Source organism: Zootoca vivipara, chromosome 3, assembly GCF_963506605.1.
Source record: "Zootoca vivipara chromosome 3, rZooViv1.1, whole genome shotgun sequence".
Lineage (NCBI taxonomy): Eukaryota > Metazoa > Chordata > Lepidosauria > Squamata > Lacertidae > Zootoca > Zootoca vivipara.
The window spans coordinates 16393448-16415470 of NC_083278.1; the positions used below are offsets into that span (position 1 = coordinate 16393448).

At 44.4% G+C, this 22023-nt stretch overlaps 2 protein-coding genes across 2 annotated transcripts; both read right to left on the reverse strand.

Moving 5' to 3' along the window:
- Positions 1 to 2203: 2203 nt before the first annotated feature.
- Positions 2204 to 10434, reverse strand: RDH14 (retinol dehydrogenase 14). The gene is made up of 2 exons (XM_035110025.2): positions 10002 to 10434; positions 2204 to 6875 (listed from the first exon to the last, which is right to left on the reverse strand). Exons 1-2 carry the CDS (start codon positions 10398 to 10400, stop codon positions 6258 to 6260), a joined length of 1017 nt encoding a protein of 338 aa, XP_034965916.1. The 5' UTR covers positions 10401 to 10434; the 3' UTR covers positions 2204 to 6257.
- A 2213-nt stretch (positions 10435 to 12647) lies between these two features.
- Positions 12648 to 20506, reverse strand: NT5C1B (5'-nucleotidase, cytosolic IB). Its single transcript, XM_035110024.2, has 6 exons — positions 20059 to 20506; positions 19342 to 19509; positions 17413 to 17542; positions 16031 to 16153; positions 14913 to 15097; positions 12648 to 13792 (listed from the first exon to the last, which is right to left on the reverse strand). Exons 1-6 carry the CDS (start codon positions 20215 to 20217, stop codon positions 13430 to 13432), a joined length of 1128 nt encoding a protein of 375 aa, XP_034965915.2. The 5' UTR covers positions 20218 to 20506; the 3' UTR covers positions 12648 to 13429.
- Between the last annotated feature and the right edge of the window lie 1517 nt (positions 20507 to 22023).

Below are 22023 nucleotides of genomic sequence, written 5' to 3' on the forward strand. Positions count from 1 at the left end.
CCTGCTCTTGTGGATTCAAAATGAACCTGTGATGAAAACTGACGTGAAAGCTCAGGAAAGTTTCTCAGATGCAACGAATCTCATTGGCACAAAGGGGCTGGACAATTGAGTTCTCCCTCACCGGCTACTCACTAAAAACAATCTGCTCCGAAGTACATTCACTTGGAAGAACAGCCCAATGATGTCAGTGTAAAAGACATGTGTCACTTTCTCAACTGGTGGGAAGTTCCAGAGAATGTTAGGGTCCGTTCTCTTTGGAAGGAGAAAGCAGGACGTGATGTACCTGAGCTTGGCCTGTTGCCATTTGAAAAGTACAGCACCGAAAAGGAGACAGGAAGGTTTGCCAACCTTCCAGCCGTTAATTGGTGCTTAATCATTGATTTCGCATCTCTTAGGCCTTGCTCAGATTCCAGGAAATACAAGCAGCCAAAACCTTTGCCGATCTTCCAGTTAGTAACCGTTGTTAACCGGAAGAAAAACGTGTTGCTACCTTGGGTCACTAAGGCAGAGGTCACCGAGCTTTTTGGGCCAATGGGCACATTTGGAATTTCGAGGAATGGCCGTGGGCACCGGTCACAAGATGGCCGCCATCAGTTGTGTGGCATAACCTTCAATGGCTGCCACATCCAAGAGAGAAAAGAAATGGGAACCAAAAATGACATGAGCATCCCACCCCCAACCCCCACTGGACATTGTGAATTTTTGAGACGATCTTTACTGGAACCTTTCGCAGGCATCACAGGAAGTAGCGGTGAATGTGCTAGCATTAAGAACGCATAGGGTTCTTGTTGGCCTGTTGCATTATAGAAGTGGATGTTTGATCAGTTTTCTAGGTGAGCGATCTTAAGAGGTAGCACTGTGTGTCAAGAATGCATTTTCTTTTAAGATTATGGACTGGGTGTGACCCGATGCCTGCATAAAAATGCCATACAAGCTGACAAAAGAGACTGCATAGTTTGCTTTCAGGATATGTTGAAAATGGACACTTGCCTCTTCCAAAGCTTGCACTCATTTCAGGTGTTACAGTTAGCCTGGAGTATCTACGCCAGGAATACGGAACCTGCAGCCCTCCAGATGAGGTTCAGCTCCCATCTGCCCCAGGGATGATGAGAGTTGCAATCCAACGTCTGGAGAAGCAAAGGTTCCCCATCACTGACCTGTGCAACAGTATCGCAAGCTATCAATAACAAGGGCTGATATCAAGCTGTCCTGGCTCATTTATTAAGACTCCAAACGAGCTGGAAAGTTAGTAGAACCCGCATGCTGCAAACCTGTGGCATTTTGTAATATATTATTTGTTCACAGGTGTACAGCTGTGTAAAGGGGTGAAGCAGCAAACACAGCAGACAGCATCACCCCCCAACCTGCTTGTGCAATCTAGAAACCCCTTGGTAATTGTCAGGGGGTTGTTGCGGCTACTCTCGAGTAAGGACGCTCCAGTCCACGCTGTCTTTAAGAGTTTTATTGTGCATACTATTTACAGTGCAGAGATAGCAGAAAACATGACCGCCTAGTCCGATTCAGAACCCGGCAATGGCTTCCGTCTGCTTTTCGGCCAGCATAAAAGCCTGGGCACCCCAAAACGCCACCCCTTCACCCTACGTGTGGGCGCATGCCTCAATTCGGGCACCGGAAGGAGAGGTCTCCCCTCTTGGAGCCTGGGCTCCGACGTCTCGCTGAGTCCCTCATCCGCTGACCCTCGACCAGAGCCAAGGCTCTGATGCGTCTCTGATCCCCTCCTGCACGCTCTGTTCTCCATAACGTTGCCAGGGCTCAGACATCTCACTGAGCCCTCTCCCCACTCCGCTCCATTCCTCATTCCCTCCTCCTGACTCGCTGCTCCTGCTGTCGCTGGGCGAAGTGCTGGTCAGGATGACCGGGGGGGGGGGGAGGCTCCCTGTAGGGAGTCCCCCTGACAGTAATCTTTCAGCAAACTGCAAAATTGAAAAAGGGCAATCTGTAGTACCACTTAGCCCAGGGGGTGCTAACTAAGTGCAGCATGAGACTGAGCTAATTAGACTCCTGCTTTTTCTCCCTGCCTCCCTGCACAGGTTTCAAGACTATTCCCAGCATAGCACCTAGTACTTACACACATACAAACCTTTATTAATTGCTTGCAAATATTTAAGAAGGCGATAATTCCAAAATGGAGCAAGACATTTGCTGAATTTAGGGGGGGGGGAACAAACACCTACTACCATGCTTACCTTTTGAAGAATGATCAGTAACAAGTTTTTTTTTCTTTTCCTTTTCCTGGATGGTGTTTAGGATACTTGGAATCGAGTCAATATTCATTTAAGTTCTTAGATCTTAGGCCAGTCACAGCAGACACGAAGGTGCTGGTGGTTGCTGGGAGAGGAGATGGAACGGGGCCATTTTCTGCTACAGAAAAACAACAGCTCCATTCTCAAAAATAATATTCTGTCTAGGTCTCCTGGACTGTTTTGCCAGGTGAAGAATGCCTATAAGATTAGGCCGGGGAAGGGGGCCTTATGTGAAAAGCAAAGAACAAGGTATTTTTAAAAAAATACATTTGCAGTTTAAACCTCCTCCCTTTCCAATCACCTTAAATGGAAAAAGTATCAAGGTTGTTCAACTGGGAAATCAACTCATTTCCCAACACCCCGGTTCTAAGCCTATTATACTTAGAAGCAAATCCCATTATTTCAACACTTATTCCCATGTATACATCATCATGAATGGAAAACGCACATATAAAAGAACCAAGTCTATCTGCCCCTAGAACTAAAACTTCTCCAAATCAGTTATTCAGAAGTCAATGGCATCCCGGCATAAATGACTTCAAAAAAGGTTTATTATAGGGGTTGGCAATCTTCCCTCCTGAAATGCAGACATAATTTCAGAGGGATATGGTTGGGGACTGCATGCCAACAGTGATGCCCCAAATATGCCATACCCTCCCATCCGAGACATGCAAGTTTCTGGTGCCAATGGGGGACCTATTTTTTGGAGCAGGCCATTGCAGGGCATTAATGCTCAGGTCAGCTTTTCCTATTATCGCTGGTGCTTTTTTCTGCCCTTTTTACAATACTGTATTGTGGTTTTAATTCATGGTACTGCACCCCAACCCCAGAATCAGTTGCAATGGAGAGTAGGCTAAAAATCTTAAATGCATAAAAAATAATGCATATGCACTCACTCATACCAGCCCGCTATAAGCCTCATGTAATACACCATTTCAACGGCAAGTTTTCCAGTTGTTCTTAGCTCTCAATTTCATATCTCTGGATTGTCTAGGCCCACCACACAATCACAGCCCTCCTTCTGTCATGGTACTAGGGCCAGCCTCAATGTTTGAATATGGTGGCATCTTGTCTATTATTATTATTATTTTGATGGAACCCCTCATATGGGATTTTGTATATAAATTTTCCCTTGGCTGATCCCATGTAGGACCAGCATGGATAGTTGGCCCCGGTGAATATTTGACGTTTTCTCCCCTTACGGCTTTGATCTATAGGCTACCAATAAAATGAGGCTGCATTTTAAGCTGTATTCTAACTTATATTTTAATCAACTGTTTGTTTGGTGTGGTGTTTTTTAAAAAAAATGTTTTTACTGTATTTATATTCGGTTTTAGCCGCCCTGAGCCCTGTCTTGACCGGGGAGGGCGGAGTATAAATCATCATCATCATTATGCCACCCTCCAACCATGCTGCAGCAATAACTGCCCAAACTGGGGACTTATTTTGCAGAAGCAATTGTACGGTCTATTGGTGACGGCTTCTTTAAATGGCTTGAATAGTTCCCTGAAAAAAAACGTTTTGGAGTGTGATTCATACATACACACACACACACACACTCTTGAGCGTAACCAGTGACCTGTTACAACTGTCACTCAGAGTAAAAATACTCCTTCAAGAAGCATAACACTGGAAGGATTTAATGTGTATACCCAAGCACAGGTATAATTCTACGTATTTAGAATCCAGCATATAAGGATACTTGCAGCACAATACTAAACATCCTTCTTCAAAAACAAATCCCACTGAGTTCGGTGGCCCTTGTAGCAGAATCCTCTGCATACTCCTGAGTAGACAAGCCATAGGATTGCATTGCGAGGGTCCCTGAACTGTGGGGTTTATTTTTGAAGGATATTGTGCTGTTAGGAATACCAACATTGTGCTTAGTAGTAAATCCCATTGTGTTAAATGGGACTTACTCCAAGAATCATGGCTAGGATTGCAGCCTCCTCCCTTGTTAAGTGTGCTAAAGACAGTACAATCCTGTAGACGCCTCCTCAAACAGAAGTCCCACTAAGCTCATTGAGGTTCATTCTCATAAAAGGTGGTCTAGGGTTTCAGACAGGGCAAATGTCTTTTCTTGCCAATTTAGCCTTTACGGACATTACAAACATGTTCAGAAGTAGCATCCCATCACTTTGTACCTTTGTTGGAAAGAGGCTTGGAAAGCTCTTGTCAGTTTTCTAACTTTTGGCTTGTTTCTTAAATGCGTCTCCTCTTTTATGCTGGCACTTGGTGCTCTCTCCCTCTTACCCGCCACCCTCACAAACGTAGATTAAGCATTTCAAAGCTTCTAATTTAAATAAGGAAACAAAACAATGATGCACACAGATAACTTTGCTATGTGTTTGTTTAAGATATATCTTTATTTATGTACAACAAAAGGAGGCACATTTAGGTAATTAAACTCAACCCTAAATACTGTGAAAAACGACTCTGCATGGCAGAGAATCTATATGAAAATTTATGGTGGGTGTTAATTCAAGACAAGTTTAGACCGATGGCGAGGGTGGGTGTTCTGTATCCGTGCACATGTATATAAAATGTGAGTCAGTGTCCTTGTATAGTAGTGCTAACTTAGATGGCAGTTTATTAGTCCAATGACTCAGGAAGACATAGGCTGCATCCCGGGACAGAGACCCAGAAACCACTCCAGCCAATTTACACTTCAATCCGAGATACGTTTCCTTCTAAGGAACAAGCTCAGAATCACTGTGTTTGGCCTGTAGTTTGTAAAAGCATTAAATTGCCAAGTGGGCTACAGCAGCTTAGATCACAATTCGCCATTAATGCAAGTACACTGGCATTAATCAATTACAGGTGGGAATCTGGTCGTTTATGGATTGTACTTTATGAACAATGATTTGTGTGCCACTGCCAACTCTTGTGATTTGCTCTGAGATTCTAGTTTGTGATTCCATGCGATGCCCCATTCATATTTTGTTAGTATAAATCACTCAAAATAACTCCAAGGACATAAAATCGATGTACGTGAATCCGTGCAAAACACTGTACAGTATTATATTATAATGTTCCATGGATATAAGTGAAACTTTCTTAACAAACACCTGGACTAAGGAGAACAATCTCAGCTAAGAAGTGCACGTCATGGCTTACTGATTCTGGAAGAACCATGTATCTATTTCAGGTGTGCAAATATAACAAACAGAAAGTCAGTTGTGGATCGGGACTTGGTAAGCATATTCAAAGCAGTAAGTTTCACCTGTGCCATACACTAAACTTAAAAGGTTTGACTAAATGTGATCTGTCAGGTGCTGCTAGCCAAAGAAGCATACCTGAAGTAAGAGGTTCTAGTTGAGGTGGTGGAGGAGTGCAATAACGCAAGAACTGCTTTGCAAAGTCAGACAACATCAAAGATGCAATCCATTGTTACGCATACATCAATTTTGACTGAAATATGCTATCAGCTGTGTCTGGGATACTGTTCCTAGAGATGTCAATAGATAACCAGTATACGATGGTACTATTACATCATGCCAAGCTGTTTTCAGCTGGGTTTCCTCACCAAAGCAGAACAATACATATCAACTTGAGCGATTCACAGGCAACTTCTCTCTGTCTTATATTCTTGGAATTCCTTTTTGGAGCACAAAAATGGAGCTGTCACATATTTCAAATACAGTACCATGCACAGCTAATTCAGATATAAAGCACTGAACGATCAGTAAACACCTACGAAAGCAGACATCTTTCCGTTTTGTTTGCAGAACAGCAAAAATCTCCCTTCAGCCTGAAATATACAAAAACCTCCTTCACCTCTAATTATTTTCTTTAAATATTAATTTATTCTGATATTTTCTCTTTAAAAACAAACAAACAGAGTCTGCATCGATTGTGGTAAATCCCAGCCAGAGACGCAAAATAACTTGGGCTCCATCTGTTGCAATGAGGCAAGAGAACAGAAGCAAGAAACTGTAAATTCTGAAAGACTATCTATTGACACTACTTTGATGCAGTGCTTCTCCTTGACCTTTATTTTAATAGCCCCACCATCACTTCACTGATATCCCATAGTTTCCTTGCAACCAAATCATCCATGGCATTGGGCAAGAGTTGTTCCTCCTTGCAGTTTCCAAAATATTTCCCAGATACACCTTCTACTTCGGGGGAGGAGGCCAGATAAATTGAGGTCTGGGCTCCTTCCAGAGGGGTTTTGAAGAAAGCCCAAGATACCAAATTGAAGAGGGGCTTGGCTAGCAAAGGGATATGTATATGTCTGCCTAGATTTGTTCTGACAATACCGGGATGCAGCACATTGACCGTGACCCCTGTGTTCTCTAAGCGACGGGCTAATTCCCTAGTGAACAGGATGTTGGCCAGTTTACTCCGGCTATAAGCAAAGCTTTTATTGTAATTTAGCTCACTGTTCAAGTCATCAAAGTTGATCTCGCCGTATTTGTAAAGCTTGGAGGAAACCACCACAATCCTGCTGGGCGCAGAGCTTTTCAGAAGTCCAAGGAGGAGGTTTGTGAGCAAGAAGTGCCCCAAGTGGTTGACGCCAAACTGCATCTCAAAGCCGTCCTCTGTCTTCATATAGGGACACTGGAATATCCCTGCGTTGTTGATCAGGACATCCAACCTAGACTCTTCCTTTATACAACAAGGGGGGGGGAGTAGTCAAACATACTAATGTAATAATATTAAAATTATTTTTTTAAAAAAATAAAGATGAAAAAGTCTGATCCCTTAAAAGTGACAGTGAACCTGAAACCCTTTACAGTTGACCACCTCCAATGCTAGCAATACCTTTATTGATTTGGCCACACACCATTTTGATTTTCTGCTCATTCCAACCTGAACCTATTGACCTCCCCCCCCCCCCCCGTCAATGTTTTTCCTCTTAGGGTTATTTGTTGGGATGGGACATACCATAGTGGTGGGTAGGCCCACGCTCTTTTTCTCCCACTTTCTGCCACTCCTTTCTCTCTTCCCCCTCTCCCTGCCACTTCCTTTTTCTCTCCTTTTTGCCACATGAAAAGTAGGCCAAAGGCTGCTTGAAATTAGGCTGAGGGCAGCATGGTGAGTCTAAGGCTACTAGTTGCCCACCCCCCAATGTAGGGTTGGACCATTACTGGGTTCAAATCTCCTCTGTCATTAAACTCTCCCTGGGTGACTTTCTATGTTTCAATCATTCTCTCAGCTTAGCCTATGTCACAGGTTTGTGATACAAAAGAGGGCCATTTTGCCCCTCTCAGAAATCTTTGGGGAAAGTGAGGGGGGAAAGAAAAAATGCAATTAAAACACTTTTCACAAGCAGTATCGCATACAAGTTCCACAACTCATCTCACTTTTAATAGCAATTAAATATTATTGGTGAACACTCCAGCTGGTGAAACAGAAGCCATTTACAGTGCAATGCTATTCATGTCCTAATGCAGTGGTTCCCAACAGGTGGTCCGGGGACCCCCAGGGGTCCGCGAGCTATGCCAGAGGGGTCCGCAAGATGCTATTAGAATAAAAAATATATTAAATATATTTCGTATGATAACAGATTTTTTGTTTTGGCCGCTTCCTGCATGAGCAGAGTCTAGCGCAAAACTAGAATTAGATAGAGGCAGTAGTTCTGCTGTATGCCGTTAGGTGGCGCTTTACAAACACTACTGTTTTGCAAAGAGGCAGCACGCGCATTCTACTAACGCTCACCTCCCCAAGATGCTTTGCGCGCGTCGGCTTCATTTGTGCGCTACTGCGCAGGTACCCTGTCTTCTCCATTCCCCTCCCTCCTCCCTGGCGCGCGCTGCCTCTTTGCAAAACAGTAGTGTTTGTAAACAAAGCAAGCATTTTCTTCCATGTGTTTCATGAAAAACAAATATAGGAATCGGCTTGACATGCGGTCAGATTTCAGAGTGAAAGTTTCAAGTTTGGAACCTAATATTTCAGAAATAATGGACTCAAAGGACAGATTTAACTTATCTCAATAAGAACTGAAAAGTAAAACTGTATACTGATGGAGTACTCTGTTGTAACTGTAAAAAACGTATAAATATAAAATATAAAAAGACTCTTAATTTGGCTCTCACTTTTTAATTTTAGGATTAGGAATTAATGGGGGTCCTTGTCACAATAGCGGCTCGATGAGGGGTCCTCGAGAAAATTTTGTTGGGAACCCCTGTCCTAATGAATTCAGTGGGGATTACTCCCAGGTAAGCAGGAACAGGCCTGCAGTCTCGTTCACTAATAATATTCAGCTATATAGCAGCACTGTGCCAGGACTGTCAGGTCCATTGTTTCAAAATATCACACCTCCAAAAACACATGATGAGAGTGCAAGCCCATAAACTGGCTCATTTGGTGTGACCAGACGCTCTTCTCATATTTAATTGATCACTTATTGATTACTGGGTGAAAGGAGACTTCCAGTGACATTCCAAGGAATGCAAAACAAATACAGCTTATTGCTTTGTCTCTGCTAAATAGTCACTGTTTTACTCTCTTCTGATGCTATTAATAGTTGCATGGCAAGATTTGACATTGGAAGGTCAAATGCTCTTTTATGAATGATATTGCTGCATCTGTCCCCTTCAGATGTACTGGATTCCGTTTTCCTATATATGTAGCATACTCTTCTCTCGCTTTTGTGATGATAATTCTAAGATTTATTACTGACATGTCATTCTTCTTGGAAAAAGGATACTTGTGTACTTCACAAAGCAAGTTTGTATCTGATACAAGCAAGGCCAAAACCAGATCAACCTGCTCCTCTTCTCTCTCCACCCTGCAGTTGTCTGTCTTTAATTCAACAGGATCAGGTTGTAAACGCCCTCATGCTGGCTAGTCTGCATTTCAGATTCAGCAAAGATATATTCTCACTGCTAATGTTTATGGTGCAAAGAGAAAACCATTTTGTGCTGTGCCATTTGAGTAGATTGATACATTAAATAGCAACAACTACAGGTGAAGGGAGCTACCAATAAAATCTCAGGCATACATTTGACAGCTCAATTGGTAGAGCATGAGGCTCTTAATCTCAGGGTTGTGGATTTGAGCCCCAAGTTAGGCAAAAAGATCCCTGCATTGCAGGGGGTTGGGCTAGATGACCCTTGCAGTCCCTCCCGACTTGACAATTGTTTTGACTCTGTAGTCCCATGGACTCCAAGACATGCACACTTAGAAGAAAGCCCCACTTATTTATTCTGAAATTCTATACCTCTGTCAGTCAGTTGGGATCAAAGATGAAGGGACTTTAGCTGCAGCCCAGCCAGATGGGTGGGAAATACCGTAGTAGTAGTAATAATAATAATAATAATAGATCTTTAGCTACAGCCCAGCCAGATGGGCCAGGTATGTATGTATAAATAAATGATATTAATAATAATAATAACAACAACAATAACAATAGCTCTTTAGCTGCAGCCCAGCCAGATGGGCCAGGTATTAATAATAGTAGTAGTAGTAATAATAATAATAATAATAATAATAATAATAATAATTGCTCTTTAGCTACAGCCCAGACAGGCAGGCCGAGTATGTATAAATAAATGATATTGATATTGATAATAATAATCATAGCTCTTTAGCTACAGCCCAGACAGATGGGCCGGGTATGTATGTATACATAAATGATGATGATGATGATGATGATGATAATAATAATAATAATAATAATAATAGCCCTTTAGCTGCAGCCCAGCCAGATGGGTGGGAAATACCGTAATAATAATAATAATAATAATAGCCCTTTAGCTGCAGCCCAGCCAGATGGGCTTGTCTCTTTACCTGCAGCACCTGCTGGCAGAAGCGGCGCACGGACCCCAGCGAGGCCAAGTCCAGCTCGCGCACCACCAGCTCCCCTCGGCCTCCTCCTCTTTCCCGCGAGCTCAGGCCCATCTCGGCGCGCAGCTCCCGGGCCGCCTCCTCGGCGCGCGCCGGGTCCCGGCAGGCCATGATGACCCTCGCGCGGCGCCTCAGCAGCTCGGCCGCCGCCGCCCGCCCCAGGCCGCTGTTGGCGCCCGTGATGATCACCGTCTTGCCCTCCATCCGGCACAAGGCAAGGGCGGCGGCGGCGGCCGTAGCGCTGCCCTTCCCCGCCGCCGGCCAGAGGCGCCGGGCGAGGAGCAGCAGCCCTCCGCCCAGAGCAGCGGCCACAACCACCGCGGCGGCGGCACTGGCGGCCATCGCCCTCGAAGCCCCACCCCAGAGCGTGAGGGCGGAAGGGCCGATCGACGCGCAACCCCGGAGCCGCGAGGCCCAATACACGCCGTGCGCGGGCCCCTCAGTGCCGTGTTGCTGTCGGCCCTTCGCGAGGCATCCTGGGAGGTGTAGTTCCCGAGCGCTCGGCGTGAAGGCTGCTCTTAAAGGAACAGCCGTCGCAGCACGTGGTGCGCCAGGAAGTCCGCGCGGCGCGTTTCTCTCTCTTTTTGTAGAATTTATTTATTTGGTTATTCAGATTAATGTTTTACAATCTCATACCCAACACACAACCTGAAAACAAGATTCCAAAGAATCTCCTGGACTTCCCTGCTCTCTGTTGACGTTGTTAACTCATTTCCTCCTCCATCTTTTATAACAATCCAAATCTCTTACATCTCAATCATGTGTCCAAAATTCACCATCAACACCCCAACAAGTGTTATTCCAATCCTACTAACGATTTTAGCTGTTTACAATGGTTTTAAAGATAAATTATAAATTTCCCCCATTCCTTATTAAAATTTTGGTCTTCCTGATTTCTGGTTCATTTCGGCCATTTCGGCATAATCCATCAATTTGATCTGCCCTTCTTCTCTGGTAGGGACTTTATCTTCTTTACCACAGCTGCACGGATGTTATTAGCCCAGTGATGGAAAGAAGTCCAAGACACATTTCTACACCACGTGGGGGAAGCCTCAGCTTAGATTCCCATAAGCCAAACAAACAACTAAAAAAGGGTGTAGCTCTATGGCTGCAGGCTGCAGCTGCTTACAGATGGCTAGATAACCAAATCTAGTTATTGCCATCCCTACCAAAAAGTGAGAAATTTAAACTAAGAAAATGTTTTTAAAAAAATTATTATTATTTTTAAAAACCCAAGTGTAAACCTCCATTCTGATCTGTAAGATAGTGGGAGAAATGAGCATTTTAGCAAAGCTTTACATTACTGTTCATCAGCTGCTTTCTTTTAAACTGTAAAAAAAATCAGCAGACTACTGGTAAGTGTTTTTAAAATACCCATTTATTGCCACAGGAGAAAAATTATGTGCATGGTAAAATCAATGGCAGCACCCCACTTACGGAACTCTCTTCCAGGGCATCAGAAGTCTTGAAGAGCAAATTATGGATTTGTTTGTTTGTTCGGGCAATTTTGGTTGTGAAAGACGTATTTTTGGAACTGTGCTGCTGATGGGCACTTCATTTATGTATAATATACAATAATTGTGTGGTTTTAACAATTTGGTTTTGCTTTGTGTTTTACACAGCACAACTGGACGCCTTCATCTGCCCCAGTTGCAACAAAACATGTCTCTCCTGTATTGGTCTCTACAGCCACAGCAGGTGCTATAACCTTCCAAAAGTTTCACTTCACCTCCAAAAGCACAGTCTTCCATTGTCTCCCAAGGCAGATGGATGCCAACAATATTGTTAGCTGCCCTGGGCTCCTTGTGGAAGAAGGGTGTGGTTACAAACCTAATGAATCCATTTTAAACCAAGTGATATGAAAGTAGGAATCTTGTGTTGTTGAGGGTCACAAGTCACATTCCTCCCTAGCTATTTTTATGCAATAGACCAGGAATAGGGTTTTCCAGATATTTATTTCCCTCTTACAGCACTGCAGTAAAAAAGTAGCATTAGCAACACTGTACAGTATTTTATATTTGTTATGCAAGCCACTTAGGTTTGTGTAAAGCAGAGAATAAATATTTTACATTAAAAACAAATACAGTGGACGCTCGGGTTGCAATCGTGATCTGTGCGGGAGCCACGTTCGCAACCCGCAGCGCAGCATCTGCGCATGCGCGGATTGTGATTCGGCGCTTCTGCGCATGTGCAAAGCGCAATCTAATGATTCTACGCATGTGCGAGCACTGAAACTCAGAAGTAACCTGTTCCGGGACTTCCAGGTTCGGCGTGGTGTGCAACCCAAAAACGCGCAACCTGAAGGGTGGTTCTCTTGGAGCAACATGAAAAATTCTTTTGCCATACAATCCCAGGTGAATGAAACTTGGCAATCTAATTCAGTGACAGTGCAGTGGTTATGCAAGATACATTTAGTGCTTAGAATTATTCGCCTAGAAATACTGTATCTATGCAGGGGTGTAATGATTGCTGCATTCATTTCAATAGTGCAACTTAAATCAAGAATGTATAGTTTACTTCTATGGGACAAGACGTATTACTTCATGAATACGCCTTTAAAAGACTCTTGAATAAATAGAAAAATGCTGATTAAGTCTCTAAAACCTGCTTTTATTAAACCAGACAAGTAGTTTTAAAAAAGAAGACATTTACTAATTGGTTTATACCACTTTCACAAAGCATAAACCATGTGACGCACTAGATAGAAGGCAGGGCCCGATCTACTGACCGCCATTAAGAGTTATATATACCGCCGCTTTGGTGTTTGTAGTAGCAGGTGTCTGTGTGCATGATAATGCAGCACAGCTCCAGTTCTAGATAATGCAGTGGGCCTGTATTCAGAATTACTAAATGAAGGGAGTGCTATTTGTATCCCATTCCAATCAATGGAAACTATTGCTTTCATTCGGATTGCATTCTACTGACTTCGATCCTGCAGTCTAGCTGGTGTGCACATGGGCCAACAGACTGTCGAATAAAGCAGTACAAAACTCCGTATTTTCATAGCTTGTGTGCAAAGTGTGCACTAGGCACTGGTTATTCATCAAGACACAGCAACGAATGCGTGGTCTTCTGCTACGTTCACGGTTCTGTAGAGCAGAGGGAATGATTTAAGTATTACAATGCTAATATTTCTCAACAGCCAAAGAGCCCAAGTTAGAAAAGTCGACTAAAACCCAATCTGTTTAAGGAGCGTATATGCAAGTATTTCAACTTTCACCAAAATATATATTTATAGTAAATATATATATATATCTCCTCTAAAAATAGATCAGGAAACTGGAGGTCACACTTAAATATAAACCTTGATAAACGTCCAAGAATGGAAATTTCAGACTCAACAGCATTCAAGGCTAAGCTAAAAAAACAACTTAATTTTTGGCAGGGCTGTCTTTCAGCTTAGACTTGTGGTACTTCTGCCCAATGCCATATGGCACGTGCGCAGCAATTGTACCCAGCTGCCGTGCTCCCTCTATGTGAAACATCTGATCATCAAAGAAAATATGAGGTCTGATTTTGGCCAGGACTGGTCCCTTAGGTGCCCCTGCGAGGAAGAGGGCTTCATCAATCTGCACTCCCCAGCTGCGGAGAGTCTTCAGCACTCTGGCCCCAGAACTGGCGGCACTTCTGGCAGTCACCAGATACGTTCTGATTGGCGAATCCAGCCGTTCGTTCTTAGCGTAGAACTTCTTCTGGAGTCGTCCAAGATCTTCCAGGAAACCTTTCAAAGGACCCTAAAGGCACAAAATATCAGAAACACATTTACCATATGGAGACTGGTGATTCAGAAGAGAACTATGAGGGCTGTAAAAAGCGTAAAGGACGAATAAAAGTTTTAGCTAGAGAAAAGGTGCACAGGACATTGCTTTAGGCGAAGTTTGATCACGGGACCATTTATTATTATTATTATTATTATTATTAGTATACCACCCTATACCTGCAGGTCTCCGGGTGTACAACATAAAATCACAACATAAAAACACAAAATACATAATCAAAATGAAAACAAAAACAACCCAATAAGCCCCCCCCCCCAGCGTTTTAAAAGGGCATTGGATGTCAATCATCTAGTTCAGCATTGACTAAACCAGGCACCCCCAAACTTCGACCCTCCAGATGTTTTGGACAATTACCATCTTCCCTGACCACTGGTCCTGTTAGTTAGGGATCATGGGAGTTGTAGGCCAAAACATCTGGAGGGCCGCAGTTTGGGGATGCCTGGACTAAAAAAAGGTTTTTCCAAACTTGGTTCTCCAGCTGTTCTCCACTGGTCAGGGATGATGGAAATTGTAGTCCAAAAACAGCTGGAGACTGAAGTTTGGGAAACCCTGGACCTGGGGGCAAGAAGCAGTAGGTTTAAACTACCAGCTGCAGTTTCTATTAAACATAAGAGAATGTTGGCTTCCTTCCTTGTCTTTCTCTTGGAGACTAAACATTTGGATGGTTCTACCAGGGTACCCAACCTTATCAGGACAGGACATTAAAGATTTATTGTTATTCTTTTAAAACAGAATCTGTTTCCAATCTAAGATTCTTCCACAGACCTTTCAATGCTTGTTAAGGCTTCCAATAACTTAGGGGGTAAAGTTACAGGTAGGTAGCCGTGTTGGTCTGCTGTAGATTAAACAAAATTAAATTTTTTTTTCCTTCTAGTAGCACCTTAGAGACCAACTAAGTTTGTTATTAGTATGAGCTTTCGTGTGCAGTGTGCATGCACATGAAATCTCATACCAATAACAAACTTAGTTGGTCTCTTCTTAGTTGGAAGATTATTATTATTATTATTATTATTATTATTATTATTATTTTGTTTCGATTAGGGGGTAAAATTATAGCAAACGTTGATCACCATACCTGGGCCAGAGGCTTATTCTCATTTAGTTGCTCATGCTCAAAAAACCTATCCAGGCCATGTTCTTTCACAATTATTTCAGACTCATCAGAAAACAGAACGGCGTCTCCATCAAAGGCTACTCGGAGTTGCTTGTCATCGTAAGGGACGTTTTTATTCCCAGTGAACAATGTGGCTGCAGCAATTCCTGTGGAAATATTCCAGAAGTCGTTAGGTCTGTATCTGTATCTCATGTAAGTTGAAGGCCATTGTTATAAAAGCATAATAAAGGATCACACCTTGGTGGTAAACATAGGGGTTCATGTGCTTGATGTAGTAAACATTTTCTGGCTAATCCACTGCCTTTCTAGAGTAACTATGGCTGCAGTCCTAAACACACTAGGAAATAACCCCCACTGAATGCAAAAATGCCTCCGATTGTGCTGCAAGGCTGCAATCATCGTTTGCACAATTGCTTAGGGAACCAGGCAGAGGGCCTTCTCGGTAGTGGCACCTGCCCTGTGGAACGCCCTCCCACCAGATGTCAAAGAGAAAAACAACTACCAGACTTTTAGAGGACATCTGAAGGCAGCCCTGTTTAGGGAAGCTTTTAATCTTTAAGAAATTAGTGTATTCTAATATTTCTGTTGGAAGCCTCCCAGAGTGGCTGGGGAAACCCAGCCAGATGGGTGGGGTATAAATAATAAATTATTATTATTATTATTATTATTATTATTATTATTATTATTATTATTATTATTAGCAAGTCCCAGGCTGGACACAAATTCAGACCGCATTCATTTTTATGTCATCTGAGTTTGCTCACTAGGAGGCCATACTTTCATCATTTATAATTAGGACTCATATGTAACTGAAAAACTTCCATTTTCTTAAACCCAATGGCATTGGTATTGTATTATATTTCTTCATTTCTACAGATGTCTGTAGAATACTTTGGATGAAAGCCCAGAAGCACATTCTTGTACTGATATACTTGAAATCTATACAAAGTGTAAGGCAACTGTGTTCTACCACATTGCATGTCCTGGGGCTCAAAATTCAGGATGTTCCTGCTGGTCCAAAAAGTCTGGTGACCCTTGGGCTAGTATATGATTGAAGCAAGGAAAGTACTTGTCCAAACCTTCTTCTATGGCTTCTTGAACTTTTTCGGAGTCAGCAGAAAGGTACAGATTCGTAAGGTATGCTTTTAGGTACCCGATGGGAGACTTCCCTCCAGTCATACAGAACCTTTCAATTAGCAGGCCTGGAATGGATGAGATTTTTTAAAGAATCATTTGATGCACAAGATACACAGGTTTTCTTGCAATACAATCACGTGGCGGCTGTGTTCTCCTTTGGGAGGCATGTAGGGAGCTGGTTTAAATGGGAGCGGTGAGAGGTGCTTCCAACCCGATGTTAATTTCTCGTGGTCTCTACATGAGAATCTGAAAGAGACCTGCCACACCATCATGCAGGAGAGCAGCATCACAGTTATGAATTCTGCCTCCTGGAAATTTGTTGCAACCTGCTACATACAGTTACTTACAGGTATTTGATTTGGTCTCGGCCACGGAGGACACCTGAATACATTTGGCTTCTCCCCAAACGATAAATTTGGGAACAGACGGCTACATCATTATGGTGGTCAGGCAGGGATTGCGGCACCCCCACTTGACAACACCATGTCCCTTAGCCTGCTCTATTCCACCATCCCCTAAACTTTGGATTAGTGAAAGTCACACATAAGTGAAAATCAGATGCTGCGCACAAGACCCTCAGAAAGGCCAGTCAAAATCCAATTACCTAGTCACCCCAGTGCAGGGATTGCCTCCAGCAATCATAGCCAATAAGACAGCGATGGTGGGACTTGTATTATTCCACCAACATTTGGAAGGGCCACAGGTCCCCCAACGCAGCCCTAGCTAGTTCGTCCCAACTCTGCAGCCGCACCATTGTGGTTTTTATGCCGCTCAATCTCTCCTTGCCATTTTCAATTCCATCTATGTCCTCTGTGCTCCTCCCCTAACTTTACAGTCCTTCCTTCGCAGCTTTCAGTTGCATCGGTCCACATATCCAGCCCATTTTTCAAGGCCAGGGGTGGGGACACAGCAGATGCGACAAGATGGGAAAGCACCAAATCATCTTGGCGAGGAGGAGGAGGAGATGTGGAGCGAGGGTGAAACCATGTTGCTTTTCAGCCAGGTTCCCAGATGTCCAACAACCTTAATCTGTGGGACATTTGGAGCCAGTTATGACAGCTTCTTATATCTGGCGAGTAAATCTTGCCAGCCATAACTCAAGTAATTCTTTCAGATATATCTTTAATCGAGGGCTACCCTAGCCTCTGTTGTGTTCCAGAAATCCCACAGGATTCTGCACAGAGGTGCAGGAAGAAGCCCAGCCTTCTCTCGAGTTGTGCTGAGGAGGCACTCATTGGTGCACAACAGTGAGACACATGACAGCGTGTCGGGGAAGTAGCAGCAGCACAGACAGATAGGCAGGAACTCAGACCTCCAGACTCACCGTAATGGTTAATGCTGTTGATAAGTCTGACCCCGACCTGAGCATGGTTATTAGTCATAAGCACAATATCAAACAGCTCTTCATCGTCTGGATACAGCTCACGGAGTCGGGCGTTCACCAACTCAACTGCCTGTGGATGGGGAAACATAGAGGAGTTCATGCGTTGGCTCAATTTGAGCTGTTTTCATCAGATCTTCTGACCGGGACACGTGGGAAGCCGTCTAGAAAAAGAATGCACTTGCCAGCTGACCTTCCAGAGTGTGTTCTATTAATAAGCGGGCCTGCTAAAGTTTGGTGCAAAAGGAACAAACCCAAACCCCACCTTCTAACAGTTACGGAAGAAAGTGCGTTTTACAGTTTTCAATTTGGGCACCTACGATTATAGGTTGATTTTTAAGGTTAGTTAGCTATCCTATATACCCAAGGCTGTTCAGCTTGGCATCTGTTTTTCAGGAGTGGGTGGAGAGAAGAGAAAGGAAATCCTTTCCAATTACTGAGCAGAATGTAGTAGAAACTACTGCATGAAAAAATGAAAGCAGTGAAGAAAATGGAAGTGTTTACACACTGCAGAGAATGCTGTCAGTCTTGCTTTCAAAAGAGTTAGGAATAATGATGATGATAATTTATTACTTATACCCCGCACATCTGGCTGGATTTTTACAGCCACTCTGGGTTGCTTCAAACAGAATACTAATACTAATAATAATAATAAAGCGATAAAACATGAAATCTTAAAAAGCTTCCCTATACAGGGCTGCCTTCAGATGTCTTCTAAAGGTTACATAGTTACCCATGTCCTTGACATCTGATGGGAGGGCATTCTACAGGGTGGGCGTCACTAATGAGAAGGTTCCCTGTAACCTCACTCCTTGCAGTGAGGGAACCACCAGAAGGCCCTCGGCGCTGGACCTCACTGTCTGGGCTGAACGATGGGGGTGGAGACGCTCCTTCAGGTATACTGGGCCGAGGCCGTTTAGGGCTTTAAAGTTCAGCACCAACACTTAGAATTGTGCTCAGAAACATACTGGGAGCCAATGTAGGTCTTTCAGGACTGGTGTTATATGGTCTCGGCGGCCACACCCAGTCACCAGTCTAGCTGCTGCATTCTGGATTAGTTGTTTCCGGGTCACCTTCAAAGGTAGCCCCACTTAGAGCGCATTGCAGTAGTCCAAGCAGGAGATAAGCAGAGCATGCACCACTCTGGCAAGACAGGTAGGGTCTCAGAATATAGGAAGTTGCCTGATAATGGTATGAGACCATTTGTCCCTCTAGTTGCATAGTGTCTACACAGGCCACGCAGCAGCTCTTAAGTGTTTCAGATGGAAGACATTTCCAGCTCTGCTGAGAGAGGCTGGAGACAGACGTTGGGTACATGCAGAGCCGATGCTCTAGCAGAGCTCCAAATCTCCCATTAACAGCCACATGTTGCTTTTTCCCATTGTGCGCTAAGCTATTTTTAAAAACACAGATCTTTATCCCAGTCTCAACAGAATGAACTATTGTAAACTGGACCGTCTCTACTTTTTACTTGCTCTCCTTTAGGATTACGAGGCACAATGGGAATCAATTATCTCCCTCAACTTTCACTCTCAGTATTTGGGGAGCTCATTTAGCACTCCCAGCCCCTCAGTAAAAAGTGGCCTGGAACTCCCAAACATCATTTTTTGGGTGTGTTTTCAAGGAACCACCACCAGAGAAACCGGGAGGCCATCTTTTCTATTTGCTCTAACTCTGAAAGTCTCTTGGTGAAAGTCTGTGTGTTTATCTGGCAGCAGGATTATGTAACATGCAGCCGGATTATTGCTTTTGGGCAGAGGCAGGGAAGAGAGAGGAAAACCAGGTGGCGGGGAGGGAGAATTGCAGCTCTGAGATGCAGAGAATTATATATATATCTATGGAACTGGACTGCTTGAGAGGAAGCTGGTTTACCTTCACCAAGGCAAAAGCTGGGCCGGGCTTCAGGGTGACGTTCTCGTTCGCCTGCTGATACTCCACATACTTTTCCACGCCTTGCTCTTCATAGATTTTCCTCTCTTCCACCATATCGAAGAGAGCCCGGGAGGAAACAGCGATGGTGATGGCGTTTTGGGGTTTGGGCTGCAGGAGGCAAAATAATAATGATGATAACATTACTGAGGAGACAGCCTTATGGGGGAAGAGAGTGTATGTGCCATGGATGCAGCTAGGATTTATGTTAGGAGGAGGGGCAGGCTTTAAGTGGGGAGGCAGAACCTCTGTTAGTTATTTTTATATATTTACTTGATTTAGGGGGGCAACTGTTCCCTGCCCCCCCCGGTTTTCCCATGGTGTGTGTGTGTGTGTATGTGAGAGATGGGGGCGCATGAGAAAGAGAGATGGAGGCCAGTCTGAATTGTTTTATAGAGAAAGCCAGCGAGGGGTGTGTAACCACTTGGGGCGAGGAGCAGCGGTACAAAGAAGAAAGGGACAGGCATTCAGGGCTTGGGGGAAGGAAGGACTCGCTTGCGCCATTGCGCAGCCTTCTAGGAAACAAGTTGAAGCTGCTGTTACCTTTTGCACGCTTCCTTGGACCCTAGAGGTCGGGATCTCTTACTCCCGAGTAAAAAAACCCAGCAACAAACCCCGTGGCCTTGCACTGCACTTTTTATTTTCTTTTTTTTAACTCACGGGCCGGGGTCTCTTAGTGGAGGCGAGGCTTTCGTAGGCAGCCTTGGCCGCTTCCCAGTCTTGCTCGGCGACGGCCACTTCCTCCTCGGAGAGAAGCTCCATTTTGCAGCCGGAGGAGCCGCGCTGCTCGTCCTCTTTGTCCGGGTTGCAGCCGCTCATCCTCCGGCCTGGCGCCGATGGCTGGGGTTCGACGGCGCGCAGCCGGCCGAAAGGCCACCCGCAAGGGCAGTGAAGCTTCGCAGAGCGCCAGGCACCCCTCGGACGCCCCGCAACTGCTCCAGCTAGAGGTGGAAAAAAAGGGCATGCCCACCCCTGCCTCGGGCCCCGTCGTTTCCCGTCTTCTCGGCACGCCCGTCCGCGCCTCTCTCCGCCACACCCTTTGCCCCCAGGCACAGGGCGGGGAAGACGGGAGGAGGAAGCCGGGCTGCGCCTCGGAGCGCTGGTGCCTTTTCGCCCAGGCGAGAGTAGGAAGAGCCGTCGAACCGGTCGGGCGGCGATCGTGCGCGCAAAGAGGCGCGCCTTTCCTGGGTTGCAGTGGACGTTTAGGCGCGCTTAACTTCGCAGGGTTGTGTTAAGGGGGACTCGTACCGGTATCCCACGACTAGGATCCGGCTGGAGACAAAAAGCAAACGCACAATAATAATGATGGTGATATAATAATAATTTATTGCTTATATGCCACCCATCTGAGTGGCTTGTCCCAGCCACCCTGGGCTTCTCACAACAACAACAACAACAACACCAAAAATAGTAAAAACACATTGCAACATCACACTTCTAAAAACTTCCCTGAACACAGGGCTGCCTTCAGAAGTCTTTTAAAAATCACCTGCTGGGAGGGCGGGACAATATTAGAATCGTAGAATTGTTGAGTTGGAAGGGATCCCCAAGGGCCATATAGTCCAGTCCCATGAAATGCAGGAATTTCAGCTAAAGCATCCATGACAGATGGCCATCCAACCTCTGCTTAAAAACCTCCAAGGAAGGCGAGCCCACCACTTCCTGAGGGAGACCATTCCATTGTCGAACAGCTCTTACTGTAAGAGAGTTTTTCCTGACTTTTAGTTGGAATCTCTTTTCTTGTCACTTATATTCATTCATTCATTCATTTATTCATTCATCTCCTGCCTTTTGGCCTGGCCGGGGTTCACTGCACCTATCCACATTCCATACTAACCACCCCCACAGCAAAACCTTGCAGAATGCAAGTCCTACCATGCACATAATCATCTGTCATAATTATGGAATTTTTGCTAATAATCAATAATCTGTCTTATCTGATTTGTGAATTTGACTGTTAGTACTCACAGAAGAAACCTTTGATTGGACCTAAGAATTGATCCATACTTTTACTTGTTTGCTGTGCACTCGTCATGAAATGTGAAATCATGACAAATCTTTGTAGAAACTGCATTTGTCAGTAAGCTCTGAATGGCTGCAGCTCCTTTGCACAAGCCTACAGTATGTTTGCAATGGTATGTCATCATCATTTTGTTATTTATATGCTGCCATTAAAAACTTTCCTGAACAGGGCTGCCTTCAGGTGTTTCTAAAAGTCAAATAGTTGTTTATCTGAAGAAGTGTGCATGCACATGAAAGCTCATACCAAAATAAAAACTTAGTTGGTCTTTAAGGTGCTGCTGGAAGGAATTTTTTTTATTTTGTTTCGACTACGTCAGACCAACACGGCAACCTACCTGTAACTAGTTGTTCATCTGTTTGACATCTGATGAGAGGGCGTTCCACAGGGTAGGCGCCACTACCGAGAAGGCCCTCTGCCTGGTTCCCTGTAGTTTCACCTCTCACAGTGAGGGAGCCACCAGAAGGCCCTTGGAGCTGGACCTCAGTGTCCAAGCTGGACGATGGAAGTGGAGACTTCCTACACTTCTAAGAAATTAACTCTGGTGAGCACCAGTGTGTAAGTGGCAAAATCTCTTCCCTTGTAAATTATGAATTTGCATTTTG

Excerpts from the sequence above, each read along its gene's own strand:
- RDH14 (XM_035110025.2), bottom strand. The coding sequence starts at position 10,400 with ATGGCCGCCAGTGCCGCCGCCGCGGTGGTTGTGGCCGCTGCTCTGGGC. Across the intron at positions 6,876-10,001 it reads TCTGCCAGCAGGTGCTGCAG|GAAGAGTCTAGGTTGGATGT; the intron begins GTAAAGAGACAA and ends TGTTGTATAAAG.
- NT5C1B (XM_035110024.2), bottom strand. The coding sequence starts at position 20,217 with ATGAGCGGCTGCAACCCGGACAAAGAGGACGAGCAGCGCGGCTCCTCC. Across the intron at positions 19,510-20,058 it reads CCACTAAGAGACCCCGGCCC|CCCAAACCCCAAAACGCCAT; the intron begins GTGAGTTAAAAA and ends TGCCTCCTGCAG. Across the intron at positions 13,793-14,912 it reads AGAATAAGCCTCTGGCCCAG|GGTCCTTTGAAAGGTTTCCT; the intron begins GTATGGTGATCA and ends TTGTGCCTTTAG.